Below are 14559 nucleotides of genomic sequence, written 5' to 3'. Positions count from 1 at the left end.
GTGAGGATGAAAAACCTCAGATAGCAAACCTTTTGCCTGGTGCTAGATACATAATAAGTAATCGATAAATGATAGCTGTGCTTGTCCTAAGTTATGACAGTAATTACAATAATAAACATCATCTGTGGGTAATTATTCACCATAAGAACATAGTGTTTGTTATTTCCTGGCTTTACCTTTGACTACTGCATATAAAGAATAGGGAAAACAGTCCACTACATTCAGTCCAGGTAGCATTAAAATCATGTATAATTTTTTTTTCTATTAGTTATTTTCAGAATGTCCTGTTTATGGTTTGATTTTGCTAATGGACTTCCTCTATCTATATTAATTATTTCAATCAGATTTAGTTTATTATGGATTTTTACAACTTTGGGCTTCTGTGTTTTCTTCATGTGATTCTGAAGGTTAATGACAAGAAATGTCTGATATCTATTTACCTCCTAAGTGACTTCTCAGGATGAATTTTATCCTTATATGTCATTTCCTGGGTTGTTCTATCAAAACTAAACCTGTTTTGATCACTTGGGTGTATACAAATCTCGAATTGTAAAGCTGTACACCTGAAATTTACATAATAAAAATAAAAATAACAAAGAAATAAGTAAAAGAAGACGGTCAACTTCTCTTCCCTCTTGGAAGCCACACATTATGGAACAAGTCTGATCATAACTTCATTCCAATTATGAGAAAACACCAGATAGAACCAAATTGAGAGACATTCTACATAGTGCTTCTGAAAGCATAGTCATGAAAGACAAAGCTGACAAACTTACAGATTGGAAGAGATTAGGGAATTAACAACTAAGTACAATGTGGGATTCTGGGTAGGATCTGAGATAGAAGAAGATCATCAGTGGATCAACTGGTGAAATTTAATAGGATGTATACTATAGTTAATAGCACTGTGTCACATTAATGTCTTAGCTGTAATGAGGTAGTACAGTTGTATAAGAAGTTACCATTCTGAGAACCCGGGTAATGTGTAAAAAGGAACTCTCTGTGCTATTTTGTCACTTTTATGTGCATCTAAAATTAGTTCAAAATAAAAAGTTTAAAAAAATAAGTAAAGACATGAAAAAAAAAAAACAACAAAAAACTCTGAACATGTTTTGTTTTTACCTGACTGTTCAATGAATGGAGAGTTCAAACCTGAATAGATTTGTACTCATCTGCTGTACCCAATTTCTTACCTCTCTTGAAAGATCATGACAAGTAAATTGCCAGTTTAATGGCATTTGCTGTGATTTCCTTCCCACGTGTGATAGATGTGTTGTTGCTTTTTTTCTAACTGGCATATCACATCTGTTGGGATAGTTTCTTCTGTACCTACTGTCTTACCAAAGATGAGTGATGCTAACCTTCTACTACAAAATTAAGATTACAACTAACTTCGCAAGGTATTCTTTTAGCTTTATTCTTAATTAAACATTGATCTAAACTGTAAAAAGTTTGCAGGAAATGGTAAGTTTTAGTGGGAGTCTATGAATCAGGAGAAGTGAGTTTAGCCCTGCCTCTGTGAGGAATTCTCTAGAACTCTGACCTTGTTCACTCTGATGCTCAGTGGCCCTCTCAATAAAACTGTGTGGGTGAACCAAATGACTACTATCTTTTCTAGTCAAAATTCCTCTAGTTTCAACTTTCAGTGCCATTGCAGAAAATCACAATGTCTTAGACTGCATGCCTCCCATGTTGATAAGCATGTGGAAACAGAGAGGAAAGGAGACACTGCCTGAAAGAGGGTTTAGTACTCAGAAAATGGAAGGAAGTAAGACACATTTTCAAAACCAGATACTTTAATGTAGTGTTTTGGTTTCACCTGTAGAGTATAGTGGTTTTGGGTCTCATCTGTCCCCAAACCTTTTTACCATGTGCTTCACCCCAACCCCCACTCTCACTGCAATCACAAAATGTGAAAGTCTGCTAAACAGATTCTGTGATCTCCAAATATGTCCTTCCAATAATGTATATTCCTCCACAGGTTTGGAATGTGGGGAATATGTGAGGTCTCAAGTAAACAGGCAAACATCCTGGAAAGGATTGCATTAGTTGAGGGTCTAAGAGTGGGTTGCAGGAAAGGTGCCCAGAAATAAAGATGGAAACGTATTTAAATGGAAGAGAGGGCCAGAAAAGCAAGCAGCATCTCCGTCACCATTTGGTACAGGGATTTACGGAAGGACAGAAAGTAAACCACAGAGTGACGAGGACGATGCAGGAAATAGCATGGCAGTGGCTTTTGTTCAGTGAGCCAAGGGATGCTTTTCTGAGGTCTACAGAAGGAGGGCCTATTGGCAATCTGCCTAAAGACAGGGAGTGGCTCAATGTGAGCTTGAAAACTCAAAGGCACAGGGATAAATGAAAGTATAGGCATGGAGCTCAATGACACTATAGAAAATTCCATGGCATGGCTAAGTATGGATGAGATTCTAATGAGAGAAAGGACAAAAGGAAATATATTTCTAAGAATAACAAGAGAAGAATAATTGATTAATGAAGACAAAATACTGCCAAAAATTGGCCCTCTGGAATTCTGTACATTGATCAGACTGAGATAAAATGTGGGCTGTCAGTTAATAGGAACATAAAACAAGGTGAAGTACATCTTGTCTCCATCCCCCTCTTGCTCTGAGCAATCTGAGTAGGCATAAGGGAATAACATGAGACATGGCTATGCTAATCCGAAAGCATGGTGCTCTGCTCTCTTATTAAAGTTGTCTTTTCTTCCTCAAATAAGAGATGCATTCCTATTTTGTTAGTGCAGCTCAATTTCTGGCTCATCGTGTGCTCATTCTGTGCCAAGTGTTCTAAGCACAATGTCTCAGTCACTTCTAACATCAATCCTACAAGAGAGGTATATCCTTTACGCCATCTTACAGATAAAGACATTGAGGCAGGAAGAGGTTAATTACTTTTCCAAGGTCACCACATTACTATATAGTATGACCAAACCCCAAGGTCATTATCTTGAGCTTTGAATTTTTTCTAAAATAGGTGATTTTTTACTTTGTAAGGCATTCTTGTGCAAGTGCACATATACCTCTATTATATGATTCAGATGTTGCACAAAATGATACACTTTTTATTGCCGAGTCTAAGGACACTAACATTACTACACTACCTCTCATGATCTTCTTGTCTCTCCTATGCGACGGTAAGTTTCAATATTTAGATTATACCCTGTAAATACTGAAGTTGTATTAGCTTTGGTTTTTATGGTGAGTAGATACCAGAGACTAGGCTTGATTGGTTGAGTGTCTTCATGTAAAATGAAGTTCTCTGAATTCTTGGCTTCTTCAACAGTAACTCAAATGAGCTGGACACATTATTTCTCTGAGGGCTCTGTGAGCCCTGTGTCCTCATAGCCTAGACTTGAGTTCTGACACAATTTCAGTTGTCTCTGATGGCTTCCCTTAGAACTGACTGGAGATCCTGGGTTCCCCTGGGGCTACTCCTGTTTGAGCGTTGCTCGGCAAAAAAAGAAAAGGAACTGACTCGATAATTTTTCCTGGATGCCCATTGGATGCTTTCTTTAACTCTGAATTCCAGAAACTTTAGTAAGAAATGCCTCAGTGTTGATTGTCCTCTGCTCATTTACTGAGACAGTTGTGCCCTTTAAATCCATTTATTTAGGTTGTCTTTTTCTGCAATTTTAAAGATTATATCTCTTGCATATTTTTTCAGTTTTAAACATACTGAAAAATGCATTTCTATAGACATGGTTTTCATTCTTTTTGATTGTTACTCACCTGTGAAATCAATTTTAGAGGGCCAGGTATTTGTTAGGTAGCACTGTGGGAGAGAGAAAGGAGGTTTTTTTTTTGTTTTGTTTTGTTTTGTTTTGTTTTGTTTTGTTTTTCTAAGATAGGTGTGTTTGTGTGTGTACCAACCACAGCTGTCTCAGTCCAGGTGCTTATAACTGTGCATGCACATTAGAACACCTTTGAGCTCCTAAAAACCAGCTATGCCTTGGATCCTTCCAAGGTTTTCATTTAACAGGTTTGGGTGTGGTGCTTGAGAATTGGAGTGTTTTAAAAGACTCCCCAGGTCATCCTAAGGTGTAGGGTGCCTTGTATTCATCAAGGTTGGTGAGGTGCCTTGTATTGCAATTGTGCCTTGTATTCATCAACACGGGTCAGCATCATCAGGGTCCCTCAGACTGAGGGTCTATCTTCTTCTTTACTTCTCTACCAATTGCTTGTAGGAACAGGGGCCTCCACTTTGAGGTGCCACATGGAGTCCAGGAAGGTCATCCACACGCTGATTCCCAGACTCAAACAGAGGACTGTTCTGATCCTCTGGGAATATTCTTTATTTTAGAATGTCAGCATTCTGCTGGCTCTGCCTGAGGTCCCCAGTAGCCAGAACCCTTTCAGGAAGTATTCTGTTAGACACCTGGTCTTCTGCGATGTGTGGTTTATTAGTTACAGATTTTTCAGAGTCCTTGAATATGAAAATTGCATTTCTGTTTCTCAGTCTCCTTGATGTTTGATGATTTTAGAGATGTTAAGGTGTCTTTACTTTGCTATTTTATGATTGGAGCTCTGTGTAATTTTTCTACTTTAATGGCTCTAGCTTTTAATATATTTTGAAAATTCAGCTTCTCAACATCATCAATATTAAATTTTAGTGAGACACAAAGCAACTTATAAATGAACTTTTATAAGTGAATTAAAATTCAATATATTGTATGACAATTTGATTAGTAAGAAGAGGAAATGTGCTCCTTTTAAATTAAACATGCTTACTTAGATATAAAGTACATTGGTCAAATATATATCCACAATTAGGCTATAATTATTTTAAATTCAACTGCATGCAAAAAGAGATAATCATGTATGTCTAAGAGAATAATTTCTTTTCCTCATTTTTTGGGGAAAATTTTATTTTGTTTTCATAAAGCCTTTAAAGATGATCTAAAATATCACAATTTGTGTATCTACAGAGATGCATTTCAGCCTGAACTATAGTGACCATTTAAAATTTTTTTGATTATAGTACAAAGTTAACATTTCATTATGTAACCGTTAGTCATACAATGGCACTGAACTCAAGCATCATTTGAGAAAAAGAAGCAAACAGATCAAATTAAGCTTGTATAGAAAAGCAAGTCATGAGGAATAGTGAGTATTGCCAACAAAAAGAGACAAAATGGGGAGAAAGAACAACAAGAAAACAACTTAATTCTCTATTATGGCTCTATATCCTAACACAAACATGACTGGTCACCATTAAATTCAAAAGGACATATACTTTGTTCAGTCCATTAGTAAATATTTATAGAGGCTGGCAGTGCACCAGGCCCTGAAGACATGAAGATGAAAAGATGTACTTCCTGTTTTCAAGGAGCTTAAATCCTTGGGAGATAAATGTGCAAATAAACAGTAAGATTATTGCCTTAGTGGGGGCCTGCTGCCCCCAGGGAGGTTCTCTCTCTGAGTTAGGCTTCTCAAGCCAACACACTCTATGAGGAAACTCTCCCGTAATGAGAGTACCCTACATTGGTTGAAGTGGTTATAAGTCATAGCAAAGAAAGTTGAATCAACTTGAATATAATGCAGCATTTTGAATTGAGACACAATTGCTGCATTCAAAATGGCCAGGAAGTGATTTGGTTAAGAAACATGCTTCTAAAGGACTGGACGTTTCTGTGCAAGGGCAGCCTCACTACTGAATGCTGGCCACCCTCCATCTAAGACATGAGGACACCCAGTTAGCCCCTAAGAGAAAGAGTTAGAGGCTCTAACAAGCCATGCATTCTAGCTGCATCTCAGCTATTAGGATTCCTGGAGCTTGTTCCATCAGTTTACCAAATCTATATATCCCATCTCCTATTCTACACCTGTGATTTCCTGCTCATCCCTGAAAGTCATTGGTATAATGCATAAAAGTCCTCTGCTCGTAGGAGCCGAGGGGAAGAATGTAAGATTGATTACAAAGCCAGATAAGTTTAAGAGAGTACAGCAAATTGAAATGCTTCCACATCTGTTGGCTTCGAAATTTTTTGACATTAAGAAATTATATCATTGGCCAAAGGGATGAAAGATTATCCGTCTAAATTCAATGCTGGAAATCCACCTCTGAGGGATATTAAAATATAAGAATAACAATTTAGGAATGTTATTTGCAAAACTCATTTTTTCAAGTACCAACTACTTGTTTTTCAGTATTCTCTTCTATCCAAAGGCTGTAGCTTTGTGGTTTAGTTCATATACCAGAAAAGCATTCAATCAGTGCAAGACCTTCACATATTCTTTCTGAAACTCCAGTACTTGGCCCAGAGCTCATTATGCCATCCTGCATGACACCATCTGGGAACTGCTATGACTGAAGGCCAGGGTGAGAGGAAGATTTATTAGCCACTGTTTCTGATGTGCAAAGATTGATTGGCTAGGTTCATAGCAGTTGCCATCAGAGTTGACAGGAACTCATGCTCTCTTCCCAGGCCATGAAATCCTTCATTGTACAGCTGCCCACTGAGATATGAAACCACACCAAAAGTCACAAAATAGATTTGGCTTCCAAAGGAGTATAGCTATCACCCTGTTACACACTGAGATTTTTCTCTAAGACCCTGGCTTAAAGTGTCTAGAACTCTCTTAAATGCATCTGGGCCTTGAAACTTTAAGGAAAAATTGTTTGTTTTTTTCAAATGATTCTGATAACAATTCTGTTATGGACTTAATGTTTGTGATCCCCCCAATCCCAAATCCACATGTTGAAGTCCTAACTGCCAGGGCCATAGTATTAGAAAATGGGGCCTTTGGAAGGTTGATTCAATTTAGATAAAGTCATGAAAGTGAGACTCTCATGATGAGATTATTTCCCTTACAAGAAGAGGCCAGAGGGTCTTCTCCCTCTTCCTCCCTCCCTCCCTTCTTCCCATTCTCTTTCTCTCCACTCCCACCACCATGTAAGAACATGGTGAGAAGACAGCCATGTTCAAGCAAGGATAGGGGCCTCACCAGAACCAACCATGTTGGCACCCTGATCTTGGGACTTCCAGACTCCAGACTGGAGAAATGAATTTATGTTATTCACACCACCTGGGCTGTTATTTTGGTATGGCAGCCTGAGCTGGCCAAGACAAATACTCAAAGCATAAAACAATTGTTTAGAATTCCATGTTCTTTTGTTTCAATAATGAAATTTGTGCAACTTGCATGGAGTTGTAATAAATGTAATGATATCAAATAAACAGCATATGCTACGTACTTTCATTACTATATATAATGGCACATTTCAGGACTTCACAGGACAAACCAGAAACAAATGCATACATTTGAGAACATCATATCCATGTGTAAGCACTTCCCACACATCTATTATACAGTTGATGGATATTCATTAAGTATTTCCTTAGCTGTCTTCTATTCCAGAAAGCTCTTATGCATTCTTCAATGGCTACTTTTTCAGAGATGTAAAACTTACCTTGCCTACTGGGGTACAGTTACATGTGGAAGGAAACCCAAGTCTTATTTATCTTTGAATCAACAAGTTCTGAACCTTGCTCAATGAAGTATTTCTAAGTACTATAATTAGGAATCAAAATAATCTAAAATCAGGGATCTTTAACTCTATACAAACACTGCTGAGTAACCATCCAGATAAGCAGGGTGTACTCTGCAGACTGCAGGGTGGAATATATTACCATCTAGGAGCACGATTAAAATCTTTAATGCTATATAGCCAATCTTAACAGAAAATATCAATCATATAAGTATTCTCTCCATTTCACAAACATTGTAAAATAGAAACTGAAAATGTGTTTTAGCGGTAAGACAGACAGACCTATCTCATTAAAGCCACTGTAGCCCAGCTCTTGCCTGCTAAGTCCCAGGTCTTCCAGGTCCATGCATTTAAATCCTGGGGGGCACTGGTAGCCCTCCTCCAGCTCTGGTGAGCAGTGCGTATCTGGGATAGCTAAGCTATTCCAGGTTACGTTTCTGTGGACAAATTACAAAAAGGTTAGTCAATTTCGACAATTGTAAATGTTGATTAAAATGAATAATGTAATCGCCCTTCACAAATAGCTGCTTCATATGGACACAGATGTAAGGTTCCTGATTACGAATGGTATTCATAGCATTGATGAGTGGTAAACATCCTCAAATGTTATCGATTCATCCTCACAATAGCACTTTATAAGACTACTATTGCCAATATTGCTTTTGTCATTAAGGATCAAGACCCAGATAAACAAAGTAAGTTTGTAAATTTGTAAGGAATGTTAATATGCTTGGGGCTTCCTTGTTATTCACAAAATGCTTAACCTAACTGTGGGCACATATTTTACTTCTCCACTTCTAAGCAATAGTAAATGATGACAGTCATTTTCCATCTGGTACGACTACTATGAATCTCATAAATGACACTAGGCCTTCTTCTGTGTTGGCAGATGTGCAGTTGAGAAAGGAAACCAGACAAAAAGGATGAGACTGAAGGAACCAAAGGGATAGCATTGGAAAAAGAGAGATTATGGGGTGATTTAGTGACAGCTCCAGGAACATGAAGGTCTTTTAGGTGGATGATGATAATCCCTGTTTCATCATTCTGGAGGGCAAGGTGGAGATTAAATTGACGTACAAGGATTTAGATAAGTAATGGCTTTCTTGGGAGCGAGTACTGGTCATCAGTGGAATGATGATTGTGGAATCTCATTCTGGGCTGACCTTTAACTGAATGGCTGAATAGCTGCTGTCTGAGGCAATTCACATGGCTTGTGCACTGGCCGAAGCTTAGGCTAGACAACTTCACAAGCCTTCTAAATCCATGATTTTATTAAAAGTCATTTCCCACTACTTTAACATTTCTAGGCATTTCCTAAGTAGGGACCATCCTCAAGACAATCTCAGGCCCTCAGCTTATGACTAAATCGAGGCAGACGAGTTGGGTCATATTTCTTCTTTAATGCTCTCTTATATTCAATTGGCCACTTCTTTCCCTATACATAATATGCTTTCTCTAGAGTCTGAAACCAAACTCTCTGCGACCCCTTACCTGCTTGAGGCCACCATGCACACACACATTCCAAGCTCTACATGCACATACTCCAGGCCTGGTGACACCTCACCCACTTCTGTCTCAGTCATAAACAAAGTTCTAAAAGCCTCACCCACATTTCAGATATCCCAAGTGTATTCCTTCAGGATTCTGTTAGAGGCAAGGACATAACCTACTGGCTTAGGGAAGAAGTATTTAAAGAATTGTTCCCTCTAGTCATATGTTAAGCTTCTCTTTTGGCCTCACATTCAAAACTTAAGGGGAAAGTTCTCACTTGGAAATTACCACTTGGCTACATCAGAAAGACATGATTTTAGGCAGGTACATCATTTATATGCTCCTCATTTCACCATTTTATATACAGGTCAAGTAAGTATCCATCTTTGCTTACATCTGATCTCTTTCTCATGTGAAACCCACACATTTACGGCAAAGTGGTAAGGGGACTGGACTTCAGGGTTTCAGAACAAGGTTTTCTGGGTTTGATCCCAAGATCTGCCAATTACTGGTTGTGTAATTTTTTTTTAAGATTTTAAAAATTTATTTGTTAGAGACGGGGGGGGGGCAGGCAGAGAGAGGGGGGGCAGAGAGAGAAGCAGGCTCCATGCAGGGAGCCCGACAAGGGACTTGATCCTGGGTCTCCAGGATCAGGCCCTGGGCTGAAGGCAGCGCTAAACGGCTGAGCCACCCGGGCTGCCCAGGTTGTGTGATTTGAATAAAGTTCTAAGTGTTTCTTCAGTTTCTTCGTCTGTCAGCTAGGCAAAGTAACCATATTTAGAAGCAAAGCCTTGTGTGAAGATTAAATACAGGAAACCAAGGAATGCACTTCAGCCTAGCACCCAGCATGTACAAAAAAGAAATGCTCAATAATAACAATAATGCTCAATAAAGGCTTAACATAAACAATGTAAGCAATCATTACAATAATAAAATGATGTAGCATACAATTCAAACACATGTAAAAACACAACAATAAAGATGTGTTAAAAGAACAGGAGGGCAGCCCCGGTGGTTCAGCAGTTTAGCACCACCTTCAGCCCAGGGCCTGATGCTGGAGACCCGGGATCAAGCCCCGCGTCAGGCTCCCTGCATGGAGCCTGCTTCTACCTCTTCCTGTGTCTCTGCCTCTCTCTCTCTCTCTCTCTCTGTCATAAATAAATAAATAAAATCTTAAAAAAAAAAAAAAAAGAACAGAAGGAACTCAGGCACATGATGCCAACAGTATTTTGTTCACAGGATTCCACAGCTGAAAGAAACTTTATAAATCACCCAAGTCTCAAGGAAGGGTTAAGGTGCAGTTCAGAGAGGGAAGCCCATCAAAATCAATATTTTTTTTCATTTCTCAGACTTTAAAAAGACAACAGCAACAAGATCTCAGAAAATACTGTCTACATGAAAAAGTTTCAGAAAACATCACCTTTCAGGTATTTGGGTAGGAAACTGGATTCTAGGGCCAGTCTGCTGGAAGTGAATTCTAGCTTAGCCTTTACTCCATGTGTGACCTCCCCTATCTGTACCTCAGTTTCTTCCCCAGGCGATGGCAGGAAAATGCCTATCTCTATCTCCCAGGGCTCTGGCAAACCAGTAGTGACTTACATTTGTAAGGTACTCAAATTGGGCACTCAGTAGACACTAAGTGTGAGATGTTACCCATTGCTGAAATTTGTAGACTGCTTAGATTGGAGTCCTGGTGTGTGCTGTCTCAGTTTCCGTATTTCTAAGCCAGGGATAGCCTTTGCATCTACTTGTAGGAGCGTCTTTTTTTTTTTTTTTTAAGATTTATTTATTCATTTTAGAGAGAGAGAGAGAGAGAGAGTCCAGAAGCAGAGGGGGAGAGGAAGAGGTCAGATAGAGAGGGGAAACAGATTCTCCACTGAGCACAGAGCCTGAGTGTGTGTGTGGGGCTTGATCCCAGGACCCTGAGATCATGACCTCAGCTGAAACCAGGAGTCAGACACTTCGCCGACTGAGCCACCCAGGTGCCCCTGTAGGAGTGTCTTAATGATTAAATGAGCTAGCGTACAACTCTCAGAATAGCACTGGGAAAAAGTTAATCACTCAACAACTGTTAACAGTTATGCTTATGCTTTTACTGGTTTATAAGTATTACAGTATTTTTTCCTTTTTATTCCATTTATTTATTTTTCTTTTGTATTAACACTGATTCTCATTTTAAGCACAACCCTCACCAACACAGATACAATGTTGAAATCTTTTGGCTTCAGAAGCAGCTGATTTGAAACATATTATTTTTGCCAACATCAAGCTATTAGCAAATGCTTGTTAGAGACACATTTATTAGCTGATTAATTGCCCTGGAACTCATGTATCTAAAACCACATGATGATTACTCTTTTTAAAAGTGGAAATAAACATCAAAGTTTCAGAATGTATATTTGCTATTTATCTTAGTTTCATTGTCACACTTAACAAGATTCTTCTAGATTTTATTCTTATTTGTTAATGTTAATTATTTCCTTGTTCATCTTCCCTCAGATATTCATGATAAAACAAGAGGCTCTCTGGAATCAGGGAGGCTAGAATTCTTGCTACAACCAGCCAAACTCTAAATATAGACAATGATTCTTCCAGCCCTAATAAATATTCACTCATGCTTAAGTGAGTTTCAAGACCTGCATTCCTTACTCCCAGTTGGATCTCTTGAAAAAATTATCTACTTATAATCCCCCTGATTTAATTTTTAGCCTATTTTCATGATCTCTAATCCACTGAACTTGCTTTTGTTTATTTCCATGTGCCACATCCAACTGGAACATTTTCAGTTTTTATCTTCTGTGATTTCTGAGCAGCATTCCACATAGTTGTTTTGGTGGTAGCCAGAATAACAGCCCCATAAAGATATCCGCATCCTAGTCTCTGGAACACGTGAATATATTACGTTATAGGTGTGAACAAGGCTAAAAATCTTGAGCTTGGGTGATTATCCTGGATTATGTGAGTGGGCCCAACCTAATCACATGAGTCCTTGAAAACAGAAAACCTTTCCCAGTTGTGGTTAGGGAGAGAGATGCAATGTTGCTGACTTGGAAGATGCTAGTTTTGTCCCCATTTCTCAGGTCATTCTCATTTTCCATCTTCTCCTCTAACTGGCCCTCAGTCCTGAGTTACTCTGAGCTTGGTCCTTAGCCTCTTCTCTTTTTTCATGATGTTCTCTTCCTATGCAGACAAATCCATTTTCGTAGTTTCAATTCTCTCTCATTCAAGGTGTCTTTTAGAGTCTCAGAGCTATGAGTCCAACTACCTATTAGATGTCTCCACCCAGCTACACTCCATGTGTCTCCAACTCTACACCTCTTACTGAGCACAGACTCCTTCATCAACATTCCTTCATAACAAATAGCATCATGAGACTTCATTCAAAGTACTGAGTAAGCTTGAGATTGTGGAATCTCCTTGATATCTAACTTCTCCTTTAACTCCCATAACTGGTTGTCATGTGTCTCTAAATATCCTCCAAAATATCTTTTGAGCTCATTCAGCTCCCACCATCTCCACCTCCACCTGCACCACTATCTAGTCCCATAACTGGTCGTCCTGTAGCCACTCTTAGCACCTTCTGATCTGTTAGTCACAGAGCATATAGACAGACTTTTCATAATCTCAGACGTACCTGAGGTCTGTCTTGTGCCAAATTTCATCCATAAGATCCTGAAGGATCTAGCTCCTCCCCTTTCAAGTGTCCTAGCATCCAACCATGGTGGCCTTCTCCCAGTTCTTGGCATGCTCCTCCTACTTCAGGACTTTTTCCTCTGCTCAGACATCTCTCTGGCCATCTTAGCTTGGTTAACCCACCTTTCAGCTTTTGGACCCCAGCCTGAAGGTCAGTTTCTTAGGGAGAGCCACTCCAAGTCCCTCAGACTGGGTTAGGCTTCTCGCCATAATTTATTATACTTTTCATTTCTGGCATTTGAGAAGTGTGTAATTCATGTTTGAGTGGCCAGCTGTTCATTGGATGTCTTCCAAACTCAACTGTTCCCTAGTGTAACTTCCAATTCCATATATTCCCTAATACATAGTCTGTGATGGTTAAATTATGAGTGAATTTGGCTAGATTATGGTACCAGTTGTTTGGTCAAACACCATGTAAATGTTGCTGAGAAGGTATGTTTTTAGATATGATTAACATTTAAATCAAATGATTTTGAGTAAAGCAGATTATTCTACATCATGTAGGTGGACCTTATCTAATCAATTGATGGCCTTAAGAAAAAATACTGAGGTGTTCTGAAAAGAATCCTGCCTCCAAACTGCCTTTGGATTCCAGACTGCAACAATAGCTCATTCTGAAATTTCCAGCTTGCTGGCCTGCTCTGAAGATTTTGGTCTTGCTAGCTCCCACAATCACATGAGCCAAATGAATCTCATTGGAGTGTCTGGATGACTCAGTTGGTTGAGTGTCTGACTCTTAGTTTTGGCTCAGGTCATGGTTTTGGGGACCTGGGATCAAGCCCCATGGCAGGCTCTGTGCTCAGTGCAGAGTCTGCTAGAGATTCTCTTTCTCTCTCTCTAAAATAAATAAAATCTTAATAAATAAATAAATAAATAAATAAATAAATAAATAAATAAAGAATCTCATTGCTTTCTATATACACATCCTATTGGTTCTGTTTCTCTAAGATCCTTGAGTAATACACAGTAGATGCTATCATAATTACTTTTTTGGCTAACTGAAGGAATGTGCCTTTCCACCATTATTTAAACCTATGGCAAATCTATTTATATGTTTGTTTGCTTGTAAAGTAACTACAGAGGAAATTCTTCAACAATTGGATCCTGTTGTTTTTATACAATTTTTAAGTGTGATATCTGAAAATTGGCATGGATTTTCCATTTTTTTAAACTCTGGCTTTAGTAGTTTCCACGTTTCAAAATGAATGCTGGAATGCTTTGTAGCAGTTAATTATTTTTCAAAAGACATTATCTGCTTGGCATATGCTTTAATTTTTTTTTTAATAGAGGCCAGGGGACAGGGGCAGAACGACAGAAAGAGAATCTTAAGGAGCTCCGAGCTGAGTGTGGAGCCTGATTCAAGGCTTGATCTCATGACCCTGAGATCATGACCTGAGCCAAAATCAAGAGTCAGAGGCTTAACCAATTGAGCCACCCAGGCACCCCTCTTTTTTAATTCCTAACAAAATATCCTATTTATAAATAACATTATGTAGGAGTTTGAGATCTAAGAAAATATGTTTTGAACTTGTTGCTAATATTGTATATTACAGTCCCAAACAACACCTCAGTACTTAAGAGTTGTATGGTTTCCAGTTAATCATTACTCCTGCCAGTAGAGAACACTGATTGAGCTGTGTATCAGAACACAAAGATTATCATCTCAGTTCAGTGATTAACCAACTTAATTACCTTAGGCAATTCACTTCGATCATCTGAGCCTCCGTTTCTTCATTTGTAAAATGAGAAACTTTTCAGCTATTATTAAAAAGCAATTCCCACAATGACTTCATATTCACACCTTCCTATTTTTTAAAAAAGGTAATAATTAGAGGGAACCATGTGCCCATTGTGTTCTGTTCTCAGCTA

At 38.7% G+C, this 14559-nt stretch overlaps 1 protein-coding gene across 5 annotated transcripts in view; it reads right to left on the bottom strand.

Annotated features, from left to right (window-relative positions):
- The window catches only part of NALCN (sodium leak channel, non-selective), a 320799-nt gene that overhangs the window by 248904 nt on the left and 57336 nt on the right, over positions 1–14559 (bottom strand). For all 5 annotated transcript variants that reach the window (XM_072782467.1, XM_072782462.1, XM_072782463.1 and 2 more), the window contains exon 7: positions 7789–7943. In XM_072782467.1, the coding sequence (XP_072638568.1) occupies positions 7789–7943 (155 nt within the window). The remainder of the gene's footprint in view (positions 1–7788; positions 7944–14559) is intronic.

Source organism: Canis lupus, chromosome 17 (assembly GCF_048164855.1).
Source record: "Canis lupus baileyi chromosome 17, mCanLup2.hap1, whole genome shotgun sequence".
NCBI classification, from domain to species: Eukaryota; Metazoa; Chordata; class Mammalia; order Carnivora; family Canidae; genus Canis; species Canis lupus.
This window is presented reverse-complemented; position numbering and strand designations above follow the sequence as displayed.